This window comes from Stegostoma tigrinum, chromosome 14 (assembly GCF_030684315.1).
Source record: "Stegostoma tigrinum isolate sSteTig4 chromosome 14, sSteTig4.hap1, whole genome shotgun sequence".
Lineage (NCBI taxonomy): Eukaryota > Metazoa > Chordata > Chondrichthyes > Orectolobiformes > Stegostomatidae > Stegostoma > Stegostoma tigrinum.
In genome coordinates, this window is record NC_081367.1 from 76,250,079 (window position 1) to 76,268,304 (window position 18,226).

General features: G+C 44.6%; 1 protein-coding gene across 1 annotated transcript in view; it reads left to right on the forward strand.

The window, feature by feature from the left end:
- The window catches only part of LOC125457461 (collagen alpha-6(IV) chain-like), a 251,677-nt gene that overhangs the window by 57,016 nt on the left and 176,435 nt on the right, over positions 1-18,226 (forward strand). The window contains exon 4 of the mRNA XM_059650850.1: positions 16,251-16,328. Coding sequence (XP_059506833.1) covers positions 16,251-16,328 — 78 coding nt within the window. The remainder of the gene's footprint in view (positions 1-16,250; positions 16,329-18,226) is intronic.

Below are 18,226 nucleotides of genomic sequence, written 5' to 3' on the forward strand. Positions count from 1 at the left end.
GACACCTGGATCAGATGGACTACACCCCAGGGTTCTGAAGGAGATAGCTGAGGAGATTGTAGAGGCAATTGTGGAGATCTTTCAGGAATCACTGGAGTCAGGGAGGATGCCAGAGAGCAGGAAGCTACAGACTATTTTGCCTGACTTCAGTCTTTGATAAGATTTTAGAGTCCACTACTGAGGATGGGATTGTGGAAATTGGAAGTGCATGGTAAAATAGAGTGGAGTCAGCATGGTTTCATTAAGGGGAAGTCAGGCCAGACAAATCTGTTAGAATTCTTTGTGGAGGTAAGGAGTGAGTTGGACAAAGGAGAGATGGTGGATGTGGTTTATTTGGATTTCCAAAAGGCCTTTGAAAAGGTGTTGCACGGGAGGCTGCTAAATAAGTGAAGAGCCCATGGTGTTAGGGACAAGTTACTGGCATCAACACAGGATTGTCTGGCTGGCAGAAGCAGAGAGTAAGGATAAAGGGGTCTATTTCAGGATGGCAGCCGGTGACTAGTGGAGTTCTACTGGGCTCTGTGTTGGAATCATAGCTATCCACATTATATGTTAATGATCTGTGCAAAGAAACTGAGGGTATTGTTACTAAGTTTGCAAATTACATAAAAATAGGTGGATGGACAGGTCATCTCAAGGAAGTAGGGAGGCTGTAGAAGGACTTGGACAGACTAGGAGAGTGGGCAAAGAAGTAGTAGATGGAATACGCTGTGGGAAAGTGTAAGGTAATGCATTTCAGTAGGAGGCATGGAGACATAGTCTTTTTCATAAATGGGGAAAGGCTCTGGAAATCTGAAGCACAAAGGGACTTGGGAGTTTCTAGATCAGGATTCTCATAAGAGTAACATGCAGACTCACTTGGAAGTTAGGAAGGCAATTGCAACGTTAACATTCATTTCCAGAGAGAGAGAATACAAGAGCAGAGGCCGGAAAACTGTCTGGCAGACCACATTTGGAATATTGTGGGATGTCTTGGGTCTTGTATCTAGGGAAGGATGTGCTGGCATTGGAGGCGGTTTGGAAGAAGTTTACAAGAATGATCCCGGGGATGAAAGACTTGTCATATGAGGAGCTATTGAGGACTCTTGATCTGTACTTGATGGAGTATTGAAAGATGAGGGAGGTTTCTAATTGAAACTTACAGAATACTGAGAGACCTGGATAGAGTGGATGTGGAAATGATGTTTCCACTCGTAGGACAGGCTAGAGCCCAAGGGAACAGCCTCGGAGAGATAGGATGACCCAATAGAACTGAGATGAGGAGGAATTTCTTTAGCCAAAGGGTGGTGGAACTCATTGCCTTAGAAAGCTGTGGAGGCCAAGTCATTGAGTGCATTTAAGACAGGGATAGATAGATTCATGACTGGAAAGGGGATCAAGGGTTACTGGGAGAAGGCAGAAGAATGGAGTTGAGAACCATAGCTAAGATCGAATGGCAAAGCAATGTCAGTGGGCTGAACAGCCTACCCCTGTTCCATTTTCTGATAGTCTTATGGACTAACTGCGCACACTGTCAATGATAGAAATGTGGAGGTTGTTTCGTGAGCTGTTGCTGCAGGTACTGGATAGATTTGCCCCACTGAGGCCAAGAAAGGATGGTAAGGTGAAGGAACCGTTTGACAAGACATGTGGAACGCCTAGTCAAAAGGAAAAAGGAAGTTTCCTTAAGGTTGAGGAAGCAAGGATCAGACAGGGCTCTAGAGGTCTACAGGGTAGCCAGGAAGGAACTGAAGAATGGACTTAGGAGACCTAGAAGGGAAATGAGAAAACCTTGGCAGGTAGGATTAAGGAAAACTCCAAGGCGGTCTATACTTGTGTGAGGAACAAGAGGATGGCCAGAGTGAAGATAGGGCCAATCAGGGATAGTGGAGGGAACTTGTGCATGGAGTCAATAGGAGGTAGGGGAGGTCCTTAATGAATACTTTGCTTCATTATTCACCAGTGAGAGGGACCTTGATGTTTTGTGAGGACAGCATGGAACAGGCAGATATGTTCAAACAGCTTGATGTTAGGAAGGAGGATGTGCTAGAAATTTTGAAAAACATGAGGATAGATGAGTCCCCTGGGCCAGATGGGATATACCCAAGATTTCGATAGGAAGCGAGGGAAGAGATTGCTGTCCCTTTGGCGATGATCTTTGCCACCTCACTGTCCACTGGAGTACCACCTGAAGATTAGAGGGTGGACAATGTCATTCCCTTGTTCAAGAAAGGGAATAGGGATAATCCTGGGAATTACAGACTGGTCAGTCTTACTTCTGTGGTGGGCAAATTATTGGAGAGGATTCTGAGAGATAGTATTTATGATTATTTGGAAAAGGACAGTTTGATTAGAAATAGTCAGGATAGCTTTGTGAGGGGTAGGTCATGCCTCTCAAGCCTTATTGAATTCTTTGAGGATGTGACTAAACACATTGATGAAGGTAGAGCAGTGGATGTGGTGTATATGGATTTTAATGAGGCATTTGATAAGATTCCACATGGTAGGCTCATTTAGAAAGAGGCATGGGATTCAGGTAAATTTGGCTGCTTGGATACAGAATTGGCTGTCCAATAGAGGACAGAGAGTGGTAATAGATGGAAAGTAGCCAGCCTGGAGCTCGATGACCAGTGGTGTTCCACAGGGATCTGTTCTGGGACCTCTGCTCTTTGTGATCTTTATAAATGACTTGGATGAGGAAGTGGAAGGGTGGGTTAGTAAGTTTGCGAATGACATGAAGGTTGGTGGAGTTGTGGACAGCGTGTAGGGTGGTTGAAGGTTGCAACGGGACATTGACAGGATGCAGAGCTGGGCAAAGAAGTGGCAGATGGAATTCAATCCAGAAAAGTGTGAAGTGATTCATTTTGGAAGGTCAAATTTGAATTCAGAATACAGGGTTAATGGCAGGATTCTTGGCAGTGTAGAGGAACAGAGGGATCTTGGGGTCCATATCCATAAATTCCTCAAAGTTGCTACCCAAGTTGATAGAGTTGTAAAGAAGGCATATGGTGTGTTAGCTTTCATTGGCAGAGGAATTGAGTTTAAGAGCCGCAAGAGCTGCAGCTCTATAAAACCCTGGTTAGACCACGCTTGGAATATAATGTTCAGTTCTGGTTGCCTCACTGTAGGAAGGATGCGGAAGCTTTAGACAGGGTGTAGAGCAGATTTACCTGGATGCTGCCTGGACTGGAGGGCAGGTCTTATGAGGAAAGGGTGAAGGAGCTAGGGCGTTTTTCACTGGAGTGAAGAAGGATGAGAGGTGACTTGAGAGAGGTGTACACGATGATAAGAGGCATGGATAGAGAGGGTAGTCAGAGACTTTTTCCCAGGGCGGAAATGACTATTATGAGGGGGCTTAATTTTAAGGTGATTGGAGGAAGGTATAGGGGAGATGTCAGAGGTAGGTTCTTCACACAGAGAGTGGTGAGCGTGTGGAATGTGCTGCTGGCAGTGATAGTGCAGTCAGGTACTTTTAGAGGCTTTTAAGCGATTCTTGGACAGGCGCATGGAGAATAGTAAAATGTAGAGTATGCAGGGTAGACTGATCTTAGTAGGATAATATGTTGGCACAACATTGTGGGCCGAAGGGCCTGTACTCTGCTGTACTGTTCATTGTTCTATGTTCTATGTTCTATTACTCCAAATGTGCACAATAACATTGTCAAGACTGTGGATCTTTTTATTGTTGTATATTTTTGAAAATGGATTGAAATGGCAGAAGGACAGATTTAAAAACCAAGAATTGATGGAGCAATTTTAAAAGCAAGTAATCTGACATTCATTGTAAGTGCTGCTTACACAGCTTTTTGGAAAGGAAGCCTAGTTTCGAGGTGAGCTAGATCCAAGGGATGTGTAACAATAAAACTATGGTTGGCAACAAGAGCTGACTGATTCGTGAAATAATCACCAATTATTGATGGCAAAGGACTTCTGCCTGGCAACAGCCATGTGATAAGCTCGCAGGCTGAACACCTTGGGGATGTTAATCTCTTGGCAGATGTGATTGGATTGCCACACTGTCTCCTTTCTCTGCGGTAAGGAGAGGATCTTAAACTTGAAGATAGCCAATTAATTTCCCCTTTCCAGGTGCTGTAAACTGTGAATTTTAATCGATAAGTGAAAGACCTTGATAAATGTGAACCAGACACCCTTGGCCTCCGGTAAACAAGTGAAAGTATCTGGAAAAGGAAGAGCGAGAAGCAGCATTATGATCAGCACAAGGATCATCTCACAAATCCTGTGAACAGGGACCATGTTCCCTGCCTCTCCCTCTGTTCATGAGTCGCATAGTTTTTTTTTTGTCTGTACGTGCGTGTAGAGGGGGAGTTTTATAAGTGTGTAGAGTTATAGAGTCATAGAGTCATAGAGTAATACAGCATGGAAACAGGCCCTTTGGCCCAAACCAGCTCATGCAGACTATGGTGCCCTCTCAGCTAGTTCCAATTACCCACATTTGGTTCATTTCCGTCTAAACCCTTCCCATCCAGGCACCTATCTGGATGTTTCTTTAAATGTTACCATTGTCCCTGCTTCAAACACCTTCTCTGGCAGCCCATTCCATATACGCACACTCTCTGTGTGAAGGAGTTGTCTCCCACATCCTTCTTAAATCTTTCCTCCCTCACCTTCAACCTATGCCCTCTAGTTTTCAATTCCCCATCCCTGGGAAAAAGACTATGTACATTCACCCTATCTATGCCCCTCATGATTTTATTCACCTCAATAAGGTCACCCCTCATTGTCCCACATTCCAAGGAATAAAGTGCTATCCTGGCTAACGTCTCCCTATAAGTCAGGCCTGCTAGTCCTGGCAACATCCTCCTAAATCTTCTTTGTTGTATGCGAAAGATTTGTAATTTCTTAGCCACAGTTATTTGTAATAAATAAACATTCTTGTTAAGTCCAGAACCCTGGTCCATGTTTTCTATCAACCTTGGTCTAATAGGCAGGTAAACTGGGTAATTATGTGTACTTTTAGACACTTTATTCTGGAACAGTGAGGCTTGATTTCCAAGGGGCTACCCTAGTGAAATGTACTTTGTATGAGATGTATGCAAAATGGATTTTCCAACCAATACTTTGAAGAGCCAAATCTGAGGTTGACCATCCTAGAATTGGGAGAAAGGGCTAATTAGCAACCTGGTTATGAGAGGTTGTTTACAAAAAGCAGACATAAAACAAACAAATTCTTTATTTGGATAGAAAGGGCACAAGTTCCATCCAAAACTAGAGTCTAAATCGAAACAAAGGAAACTGTAATGTAGGAGGAGAGATTTTGCTGTGATAGACTGACTAATTCAATTTAAAGTTGTGGCAGTGGTCAGACAATGGTTAATATTTAAGGAACAAATGCCTACATCGCAGCAGTTACACATTCATTTTGGGTGAAGAAGCTCAATGGGAAAAGTGGCTGAACAATGGTTAACAAAAAAATTAAGGATAATGTGAGATCCTAAGAGATATTGTATAAAGATACCAGATAAAGTTATAAACCTGAGGACTGCGAGCAGTTTAGAATTTAGCAAAGTAGAACCAAAAGGTTGATTATGAGAGTAAAAATAAAAACTAACCTTGCAAGGAACAGAAACATTGCCTGTAAGAGTTTCTATTTGTAAAAAGTAAAAGGTTAGCGAAGACAAGTGAGAATTGATAATAGAAAACAAGGAGACGGCTGGGCAGTTAAACAAATATTGTTGTTCTGACTTCACAGAAGAAGACTCAAAAGAAACTCCCCAGAAGTACAAGGGACCAAGAATTTATTGGAAAGAAGAAACTGAAAGTGACTAATACTAATAAACTAAAAGTGAGAGAGAAATTAATGGAGCTGAAAGCTAACAAATCCCTAGGGCCTCATAAGGTACACTCCAGGGTACTATCGTAGGTGATTATGCAAATATTAGATGCATTGGTTGGTGTTTTGTAAAATTCTGTAGACTCTAGAACAGCCCCAGCAGATTGGAGAGTGGTAAATGTCACCCCACTGTTTTTAAAAGGAGGGAGGGAGAAAGCAGGGAATTATAGACCGGTTAGCCTAACATCTGTTGTAGGGAAGATGCTGGAGTCTACAATGAAGGATGTGATGACAGAAGACTTGGAAAATACTTTTGGTATTACAAAAAGAAACATTGATTTACAAAAGGAGGATCATTATTGATGAACCTGCTAGAGCTTTTTGAGGACTTAATTCTTGGAATAGCTGAGGAAAACGTGATATATTTAGATTTTCAGAAAGCTTTTGAAAAAGCCCCACAGGAGAGGCTATTGTTTAAAAACAAAGTAAATAGAATTGCAGAGCAATGTAATAGCATGGAATGAGAATTGGGTAGCAGATGGGAAACAGAGAAAATAAATAAACAGTGATAATGGGAACTGCAAATGCTGGAGAATCCAACATAATAAAATGTGAGGCTGGATGAACACAGCAGGCCCAGCAGCATCTCAGGAGTACAAAAGCTGACGTTTCGAGCCTAGACCCTTCATCAGAAAAGGGGGATGGGGAGAGGGAACTGGAATAAATAGGGAGAGAGGGGGAGGTGGACCGAAGATGGATAGAGGAGAAGATAGGTGGAGAGGAGAGTATAGGTGGAGAGGTACGGAGGGGATAGGTCAGTCCAGGGAGGACAGACAGGTCAAGGGGCCGGGATGAGGTTAGTAGGTAGGAAATGGAGGTGCGGCTTAAGGTAGGAGGAGGAGATAGGTGAGAGGAAGAACAGGTGAGGGAGGCGGGGATGAGCTGGGCTGGTTTTGGGATGCAGTGGAGGGAGGGATATACATCCGCTCTTCCCAATTCCTTTGCCTCCGCCGTATCTGCTCCCAGGATGAGGCATTCCAACCCGCTCATTCCAGATGTCCTCATTCTTCAAGGACCGCAACTTCCCCCCGAAGTGGTCAAGAACGCCCTCGACCAGGTCTCCCGCATTTCCCGCACCTCATCCCTCACACCCCGCCCATGCAATAAACGCCAAAAGAGAATCCCCCTCATCCTCACACACCACCCGACCAACCTCCGGATACAACGCATCATCCTCCAACACTTCCGCCATCTACAATCCGACCCCCCCACCCAAGACATTGTTCCATCCCCACCCTTGTCTGCCTTCTGGAGAGACCACTCTCTCCGTGACTGCCTTGTCCGCACCACACTCCCCTCCAACCCCACCACACCTGGCATCTTCCCCCTCAACCGCAGGAAGTGCTACTCTTGCCCCCACACATCCTCCCTCACCCACATCCCAGGTCCCAAGATGACTTTCCATATTAAGCAGATGTTCACCTGCACATCTGCCAATGTGGTATACTGTATCCACTGTACTCGCTGTGGCTTCTTCTACATTGGGGAAACCAAGCAGAGGCTTGGGGACCGCTTTGCAGAACACCTCCGCTCGGTTTGCAATAAACAACTGCACCTCCCAGTCGCGAACCATTTTAACTCATCCTCCCATTCCTTAGACAACATGTCCATCATGGGCCTCCTGCAGTGCCACAATGATGCCACCCGAAGGTTGCAGGAGCAGCAACTCATATTCCGCTTGGGAACCCTGCAGCCCAATGGTATCAATGTGGACTTCACCAGCTTCAAAATCTCCCCTCCCCCACTGTGTCCCAAAACCAGCCCAGCTTGTCCCCGCCTCCCTAACCTGTTCTTTCTCTCACCTAGCACTTCCTTCCAACTCAAACCGCACCTCCATTTCTTACTCACTAACCTCATCCCACCCCCTTGACCTGTCCGTCCTCCCTGGTCTGACCTATCCCCTCCCTACCTCCCCACCTATCTTCTCCTCTATTCATCTTCGGTCTGCCTGCCCCTCTCTCCCTATTTATTTTAGAATCCTCTCCCCATCCCCCTCTCTGGTGAAGGGTCTAGGCCTGAAATGTCAGCTTTTGTGCTCCTGAGATGCTGCTTGGCCTGCTGTGTTCATCCAGCTTCACACTTTGTTGTCACAGATTGGAAACGTTTGATTAACAGAGGGACCTGGGTGCCCTTGCACATCAGGCACTGAAAGAAAGCATACAAATACAGCCAGCAGTTACAAAACCAAAAAGCCTGTTGGCCTTCATTGCAAGAGGGTTTGAGTACAGAGGCAAGGATGTCTTGCTGCAATTATACAGTGCTATGGTGAGACCACACCTGAGGTGTTGTGTGCAGCTTTGATCTCCATACCCGAGAAAAAAAATACCTCGCACAGAGAGAGAGCGCCGTGCCTGTTCATTGGACTGAATCCTGGGATGGCAGGGTTGTTATATGAGGAGAGATTGGGACAACTGGACCTGAATGAACTAGAGTTTAGAAGAATGAGAGGGGATTACCTTGAAGCATATAAAAATTCTGACTGGATTCGACAGACTGGATGCAAGGATGTTTCCCCTTAGCTGGGGATGGCCTAGAACAAGGGCTTACAGTCTTAGGGAACAGTGAGAGGTAAGTCATTTCAGATGAAGGTTTGTTATTCATTTGTGGGAGATGGGTGCCGCTGGCTGCCCATTTGTTGCCCGTTCCTTGTTGCCCTTGAGGAGATAGTGGTGAGCTGCCTTCTTGAGCTGCTATAATCCACCTTCTGTGGGTTGACCATCAACACCACTGAGGAGGGAATTCTAGGATTTTGACCCGTGAAGGAGTGGCGATATATTTCCATGTCAGGATAGTGAGTGGCTTGGAGGGGAACTTAAACATGATGGTGCTCCCATGTATCTGCTGCCCTTGTCCTTCCAGATGGTCAGGGAATAAATAGAAGTATCTTTATGCAGAGGTTAGAATACCACACACAATTCTGGTTGCTCTTCCAGAGGAAGAATGCTGTTAAATTCGAGTGGCTGCAGAAAAGATTTACAAGAATGTTGCTGGGACTTGCAGATTTGAGTTATAGGGAGAGGTTAAGTAGGCTGGGAGCGTCAGAGGCTGAGAGTGAATAGTCAAAGTCATTTTCGTAGGGTGGAGGAATCCAAAACTAAATGGCATAGGTTTAAGGTGAGAAGGAAAAGATTTTAAAAGACCTGAGGGGTAACTTGTTCATGCGGATGGTGGTGTGTGTATGGAATGAGCTGCCAGAGGAAATGGTGGGGGCTGGTACAATTACAACATTTAAAAGGCATCTGGATGGGTAGATGAATAGGAAGGATTTAGAGGGATATGGGCTAAATGCTGGCAAATGGGACTAGATATGGCACCAATCTGGTCTTTTTGTTTGCAATGGAAACAGCTGAAGAAACAACTTATAAAACATATATAGTATCAGAGATAATGGGAACTGCAGATGCTGGAGATTCCAAGATAATAAAATGTGAGGCTGGATGAACACAGCAGGCCAAGCAGCATCTCAGGAGCACAAAAGCTGACGTTTCGGGCCTAGACCCTTCATCAGAGAGGGGGATGGGGGGAGGGAACTGGAATAAATAGGGAGAGAGGGGGAGGCGGACCGAAGATGGAGAGTAAAGAAGATAGGTGGAGAGGGTGTAGGTGGGGAGGTAGGGAGGGGATAGGTCAGTCCAGGGAAGACGGACAGGTCAAGGAGGTGGGATGAGGTTAGTAGGTAGCTGGGGGTGCGGCTTGGGGTGGGAGGAAGGGATGGGTGAGAGGAAGAACCGGTTAGGGAGGCAGAGACAGGTTGGACTGGTTTTGGGATGCAGTGGGTGGGGGGGAAGAGCTGGGCTGGTTGTGTGGTGCAGTGGGGGGAGGGGATGAACTGGGCTGGTTGAGGGATGCAGTGGGGGAAGGGGAGATTTTGAAACTGGTGAAACCCAGTCGCAAACCATTTCCACTCCCCCTCCCATTCTCTTGATGACATGTCCATCATGGGCCTCCTGCACTGCCACAATGATGCCACCCGAAGGTTGCAGGAACAGCAACTCATATTCCGCCTGGGAACCCTGCAGCCATATGGTATCAATGTGGACTTCACCAGTTTCAAAATCTCCCCTTCCCCCACTGCATCCCTCAACCAGCCCAGTTCATCCCCTCCCCCCACTGCACCACACAACCAGCCCAGCTCTTCCCCCCCACCCACTGCATCCCAAAACCAGTCCAACCTGTCTCTGCCTCCCTAACCGGTTCTTCCTCTCACCCATCCCTTCCTCCCACCCCAAGCCGCACCCCCAGCTACCTACTAACCTCATCCCACCTCCTTGACCTGTCCGTCTTCCCTGGACTGACCTATCCCCTCCCTACCTCCCCACCTACACCCTCTCCACCTATCTTCTTTACTCTCCATCTTCGGTCCGCCTCCCCCTCTCTCCCTATTTATTCCAGTTCCCTCCCCCCATCCCCCTCTCTGATGAAGGGTCTAGGCCCGAAACGTCAGCTTTTGTGCTCCTGAGATGCTGCTTGGCCTGCTGTGTTCATCCAGCCTCACATTTTATTATCTTATAAAACATATAGTTTAGTTTTTGATAGTGGGACAGTCTCACCTGGAAAGGTAATCAATATCATGGAGTTTCCTTGTATCTTTTGAGCGCGTGATGGATTTCACATCTACTTTAGCTGGATTCAGTTAGAACGATAGATCCTGGTAGGGCTTCCTGGAAGTAAATATAGAAACATCTCTAAGTGCTGGGCCGAATTGGGAAAATGATGCAACTGCCTTTTGTTCTATTGTTGGGAATTTCACATCGAAGCTAGTTAAATAGGTATCACTCATTAGTTTGGCCCCTATGAGAGCATTTATTGCCTGTTCTGATAGCACTTTAGAAAGTGAGGGGCAAGTCACCATCTTGAACTAATGTAATTCGCAATGCTAAGAGAAGAGGAGTCTCAGGATTTTGATCCAGTGACAGTGAAGAAACAGTGATGTTGTTACAAGTCTGATGGTTTGTAGCTTGGAGTGGTGGTGTTCCCACGTATCTGCTGCCATTATCCTTCCTGGTGGTAGAGGTAGCGAGTTTGCTTTTGAAGGACTCTTGATAAGAAGCTACAGTTTATCTTGTAGATAGTACGCACGGCTGCTACCAGGCGTTGGTGGTGGAGGGAGTAGATATTTGTGGATGTGATGCCAATCAAGCTGCTGCTTTGTCCTGGATGGTGCCAAGCTTCTTCACTTGTTGGAGCAGCACCCATCCAGGCAAGTGGGGAGTATTCCATCACACACCTGACCTGAACTTTGGACATCATGTACAGGCTTTGAGGAGATTGCAGATGAGTTACTTGCTGGAATATTCTGACTCTCTGACCTGTTTATGTAGTCACTGTATTCATATGGCTGGTATGGTAAAAGGTTTGGTTAATGGTAACTGCCCAGGATGTTGATAATGGGGTTTGAGCAATGGTAAATCCATTGAATGCCAAGAACAATGGTTAGATTCCTCCTTGTATAAATATACCCCACTGTGCCACAACCTATCACACCCAGGATAGTCATAGTGTTTTTATGGGTATCTTCTGTAAAGTGTGATTCTCTTGGATGACTGACCCTCCCAATTCTGCAGTCCCAGTTGTTAGTAGGTTCATTCAATTTAGGCTTTTTCTTGCAATTTGATACAACTGAGAGGCTGGTTTCATGGCACTGTGACTGATAGTCACTTTTCAGAACATAGAACATAGAACAATACAGCGCAGAACAGGCTCTTCGGCCCTCGATGTTGCGCTGACCTGTGAACTAATCTAAGCCCATCCCCCTACACTATCCCATCATCATCCATATGCTTATCCAAGGACTGTTTAAATGCCCCTAATGTGGCTGAGTTAACTACATTGGCAGGCAGGGCATTCCACGCCCTTACCACTCTCTGAGTAAAGAACCTGACTCTGATATCTGCCTTAAATCTATCACCCCTCAATTTGTAGCTATGCCCCCTTGTACAAGCTGAAATCATCATCCTCAGAAAAAGACTCTCACTGTCCACCCTATCTAATCTACTTTAATTTCAGATTTATCAACTGAATTCAAATTCCACCTGCTGTACATTAGGCATTGCACCTATGTCTCTGGAGTTCAGCCCAAGTCAGTTTTATTGATATGCCACCAACTCCCCTCTATTGAGGATCAGCAAAACACAAAATTTCTCTTGCTTTTCGGCAACATCCTGTAACTGTAGAAGTGGAAACAACTCCAAACTTGCTAATGGAGTTGAGTGCCTACAATTTACGACAGGGCATCACTAACAATGGGGCAAAAACATTTATTTACTCAAAACACAAATGTTTAGTTCATGTAAATCCAGAGAAATCACTCCCTAGAGGAGGTAACAAACAGTCTCTTTTGTTATTCCTGATGAAAGCATTATATTATAAATGCTGAGCAGCTTTATCAGCGAATTGGCAGAGCTTTGAAACTCTTCTCTAACGCATTGCTTGAAACATTGTTGTGATTATTGTGTGTACTAGTCTGTGCAAAACGTGAGGCACATATGATGAAGTTTACGATGTATAAAGGGTAAAGTCACCATGGCTGTACTGAACCATACGGTTGCTCTCTCTTTAGAGAGAAATGACTGATGGTGGTTTAACCTGAGAGCCACCTGCCTCAGGCAAGGGAAGAGGATGAGAAAGAGAATCCTTCATGGTCACCTCTGACAGTACAGGAATTGAACCCAAACTGTTAATGTCACTCCGCATCACAAAACAGCTGTCCAACCAACCAAGCAACCCAATCCCACATTCCTTAAAGCTATTCATTACCCAACCATTACATGCTGTACTTGAGCAATTGGAAATAAAAAGTCCTTTAGTTGAAGGCTTCAGAAACTCGCGAACCAGCTTGTTGGCTGTCGGGGCTGTGTGGGAGAAGGGAGGGAACAGCAGTTTCACTTTCCGCATTGTTGACCCAAGATCACTGGTGACCATTGCACCGACGAGGCATGAGGGAAATTATGTGTGAAGCCAATGGTAAGAAGTAAAGTGCTTAACAAGAGACAATAAAATGATACTGTGTGGCATGGAGTCAAGAAATGCTAGAGCATAGGAACAGACATTTTGGTCATGAATCTATGCTTGTGTTATTCTCAATACAAGCCACCATTACCAAACACACTGCTGCTTACTCTCCTTTTAAAAGTCATTTCTTTTTTTCCAGTAACTAATTGCCCCATGGTTTATCAGCCCTGCTTCGATAGCAGTCTCTGACAGTTGTATTCAACTTGCTTCCCAGTCCCCATGTTATCTGAGGCACAGCTTCGGAGTGAAGGGATGACCCTTTCAAACTGAGATGAAGAGGAATTTCCACAGCCAGAGGATGGTGAATCCGTGGAACTCATTGTCACAGAGGGCTGTAGAGGCCAAGTCAGACAGTGTATTTAAGATGGAGTGTGAAAGGTCCTTGATTGATAATGCGATCAAGGGTTACAGGCAGAAGGGGGGAAGAATGGGGTTGAGAAACACATCAGCCATGCCCTCTAATTTTTGACTTGGGGAAAAGACCTTGTCTATTTAGCTTTCCATGCCTTTCATGATTTTGTAAACCTCTGTAAGGGCACCCCTTAAGCCCCCGATGCTCTAGGAAAAATAGCCCCAGCCTATTCAGCCTCTCCCTGTAGCTCAGACCCTCCAACTCTGGCAACATTCTTGTAAATCTTTTCTGAACCCTTTCAAGTTTCACAACATCCTTCCTGTAGCAGGGAGACCAGAAGTGCAGACAGTGTTCCAAAAGTGGCTGAAAAACGTCCATACAGCTGCAACATGACCTCCCGACTCCTTATCAATCTCAGCACTTATTACAATGATAATATATGATAATAAAATGTGAGACTGGATGAACACAGCAGGCCAAGCAGCATCTCAGGAGCACAAAAGCTGACGTTTCGGGCCTAGACCCTTCATCAGAGATAATCAATGATAATATATGTCTGGATCACAAGGTAAATAGTTTTAACCTCAAATATATTCATAAGTGGTCACATAGCTAGTGTGAACTATAGGATAAAAAATATAGGTAGGCATTTATTTGCTTGGCTACCAAAATATAAGCCTATGTATTGAAAAACAAGTTAGACATAGAAAGGATATGGGGAGAGAGGGAGTGTATGGCATTAAGAAAGAGCATTAGCCATGATCACATTGAACGATGGAGTGGGCTCAGTGAGCTGAATGCCTACTCCTGCAAGCTATGTAGGGATAGACCACCACAGAAACGTAGAAAATAGAAGCTGGCAAATGGTACTAGATTATTTTGGGATATCTAGTTGGCGTGGATGAGTTGGACTGAAAGGCCTGTTTCCATGCTGTGCAGCTTTATGACTCCAGCTTCTATTTTCTATGTTTCTCTGGTGGTCTATCCCTTCTTAGCTTTCCCAGTCCATTTGTTGTCTTTAACACAGTTGACTGTGCCATCTTCATCTGATGCCACTCCACTGATGCCCAGTTGGTTGGAACTGCTGCAGCCTGTTTCACCTTTGTCTGTCTTATCATAACTAAAGCATTTCCTCCAATGGCTTATCTTCCTGTTCCTGCACAGTGACAGATTAAGGTGGAGATGAGGAGGAATTTTGTGTCTCAAAGATGTTACAACTCACTCAGGCCACATGCTGGAAAACCAGCCCCACTATTTCCAGGGTCATCATAAAAGTTAAACATTTTAACAAGTATTTAGAATTCTCCAATTTTCCTATTGTTTAGACCCAGGTTGATAGAAAGCATGAAGCAGGTTTCTGTGCTGAACAAGAATGACTATTTATCAAAAATAAATGGACTGTAGTTACATGTAAATACTCATGAACTACTGACATGTAACTCTACTCACACTCACACAGGCAGACACCAAAATAACCTTAGATGCTCTAGGTGGAGGGAAGACTTGGTGTCTGTCCACAGAGGTTCACTCAGATGCACTTTTTGGTTTGTTGGACCTGCTGCTGCTTGGTTTTCCCTCTCCAGATACTTCACTTGTTTGCGGAAGGCAGGGGATTACTTCTTCACATTTGCAGGTCTCTGACGTATTGGTCAAAAGTCACAGGGACTGATGAGGGGAAATAAACTGTTTTTTCTTCAAGCTTATCATTTTTTTTTGCTGCTGAGTAAAACAAAAACAGACCTTCCTTTTCTGAGATCTAATGGCTTCTGACCAAACATTCACTCCCGCATGCTGTTCAGCCACCCGGGAACCAATCACACAGCTGTTGGCAGGCAGAAGGTCTTTTTTTCAACAACTGTCACCACCTCACAGACCAAACAGCTACTTGTTGCTGGTCAAATCTCCCTTTGTGTACACTTTTTGGCTCCAGCTCGTCTATAGTAATGTCTTCCACTCCTTTTTATTATTCATTCATGGGATATGGGCGTCTCTGGCTGGGCCAGCATTTCTTGCCTTCCCCTAGTTTCCCTTGGGAAGGTGGTGATGAGCTGCCTTCTTGAACCGCTGAAGTCCTCCTGCTGTGGGTTGACCCACAATGCCCTTAGGGAGGGAATTCCAGGATTTTGACCCAGCAACAATAAAGGAACAGTGATATATTTCCAAATCGGGATAGTGAGTAGCTTGGAGGGGATGTACATACAGTGGTGTTCTCTTACCTCTCTAGATGGAAGTGGTTGTAGGCTTGAAAAGTGCTGTCTAAGGATCTTTGCCTCAGAGTTCAGAAGAGATCCACAAGAATAGTTCCATGGATGAGAAGCCTCAACTACATATATCAATTGAAGAAGCTGGGATTGTTCTCCTTTGGAGAGAAGATTGGTCTGGAGACATCCAAAATCATAATGAGGCTGATCAGAGCAGAGAGAGGAACTGTTCTCATTGGTGGGAAGTTTGAGAACCAGCATTAGCAACATGAAGTCAGCCTTTTTTTATCGAAGGAGTGTTTAGGATCTGCAATGAGCTGTTTGAGAGCATGGTGGAGGCAGGTTCAAACATGGCTTTCTGTGTGGAAGTGGGTAATTACTTGAACAGGAAATCTTTACAGAATAGGGTGGAGTGTGCCACTTGGTGAATTGCTGTCACAGATAGCAAGTGTAGATACAATCAGCCTAGTATCTTCCTTCTGTGCTGTAGCCATTTCATGTTTCTGTGTTCCAGTCTCATCAGCGAATCTGCCGTGCACAGGAGAAGTGTACTAACCAGAACAGTTAACCTTACACTTTAAAGGTCTCCTCGTGAACAGGGTAGAGCGGGGGTGTCTCACCTGCCCTAAGGAAACCTGGTGTTTCTCCCTGCCCGTGCTGCTCATTTACACCTCAGAAATGCCCCATTATGCATTTCTCAAATTATTTTGCGGGGATCCATTGCTGCAGGTTAATAAAAGTGTTTTCTGTTTAAATTAATCAACTATTTTGAAGAGTTGCTCATTAAGAACATTCTCAATTTATCTTGCTTTGTTGCCATATTATCAACCTCTCATCAGTGATTTTCCTGTTTTAGGGTCATATTGACTACACTGGTCCCTGTTATGGACGAGATTGTTCGGTTTGCCAATGTTTCCCTGCTAAAGGAGCCCAGGTATGTGAACAACTCCATTAAAACTAAAGACAATATGTTCTCTGCCTGAATGTATGTGTAACTGCGATAGGATACACCACCCCTTCACTGTCTAATTCAGTCATTACTGAGATGTCATAAACTATGAAATTCTTTTCTTGACACAGTTTTGGGATTGAGACACAAATAAAAGATTCAATAGCCCTTGGTGATGACTAAGCATTGTTTCTAGGTTTACTTTATCTTTCCTTTCACACTTTTTGACCTTGGAGCCATCCTGAATTGTTTCTCATCCTCCTTCACTCGAAACAAATACACAATTTGCTCTTCTTTTAAAGGAATGATGACATCTTCTCATTAATGACAATTTGAGGGAACAATATTTTTTCTGAATAACTGACAGCGTTGGGGTGTCAAAAGGGTAAAAACAGTACTTTATGGCTACAGTTTCAAATCTACCAATTTACACAGGGGATGGCCTAGTGGTATTGTAGTAAACTATTCATCCAGAAACCAAGGGAATGCTTTAGGACCTGGGTTTGAATCCCACCACGGCAATAACAATCTGGAATCAAGTCTAATGATGACCATAGAACTGTTCACTAATGCCCTTTAGAGAGGAAAATCTGCCTCCTTACCTGTTGTGGCCTATGTAACTCCAGACACACAGCAATGTGATTAACTCTTAACAGCCCTGGTGAGGCAATCAAGAAGTGCCCACATCCAACGAATGAATTAAAAAAAAACTCAAAATGCACCCTCCTTCTTAAAAAAGAACATGCAATTGGGATGTGCTCCCGCCACGTCATATTCTGTGTATTAGAAAGTTCAGATGTGAATTGCGGTGTACGTGTAGTTGAGAAGGATTGATGGCCATGTGAAAAAAAGGGCAAACACTCTGATATATAACTGTCAGATTACATTGCATGTTTAAAATGTCTGCATGCATTTATTAGTAAATATGCTTTTCCACAAAGTGAGCGTTCAAGTACATTCAATAACTCCTAATGCATTCATAGCATAGATTCATGGCACTATTTTTACTGAGGAGGGCAAATTATTGTGACCACGTTGCTACAACTTTGTCAATTACCAGTATGTCATAGGACATAGAACATAACAGCACAGTACAGGCCCTTCGGCCCTCGATGTTGTGCCGACCTGCCATACCAATCTCAAGCCCATCTAACCTACACTATTCCATGTACGTCCATATGCTCATCCAATGACGACTTAAATGTACCTAAAGTTGGCGAATCTACTACCGTTGCAGGCAAAGCATTCCACTCCCTTACTACTCTCTGAGTAAAGAAACCATCTCTGACATCTGTCCTATATCTTTCACCCCTCAATTTAAAGCTATGCCCCCTCGTGCTCGCCGTCACCATCCTAGGAAAAAGGCTCTCCTTATCCACCCTATCTAACCCTCTGATTATTTTATATGTTTCAAATAAGTCACCTCTCAACCTTCTTCTCTCTAAAACAGCCTCAAGTCCCTCAGCCTTTCCTCGTAAGACCTTCCCTCCATACCAGGCAACATCCTAGTAAATCTCCTCTGCACCCTTTCCAAAGCTTCCACATCCTTCTTATAATGCGGTGACCAGAACTGTACACAATACTCCAAGTGCGGCCGCACCAGTTTTGTACAGCTTCACCATAACCTCTTGGTTCCGGAACTCTGGTATGCCACTGGGAAAAAAACTCCCATAAGTTGACTAGTTGTAACAGAATGAGATAGAAGGTATAGCAAGCTCTGACATGATCAAGTGGCCAATTTCAGACTATTGCTGAGAGAGGACCCTTTCAGTTCACCAGGGGATCCAGAATCATTGTCTGAATTTACAATGGCCTTCCACCAGCAGCAGTGATAAGGAAGGGACATGTTGGAAACTCCTACAGCCATGCTATTTACATGAAAC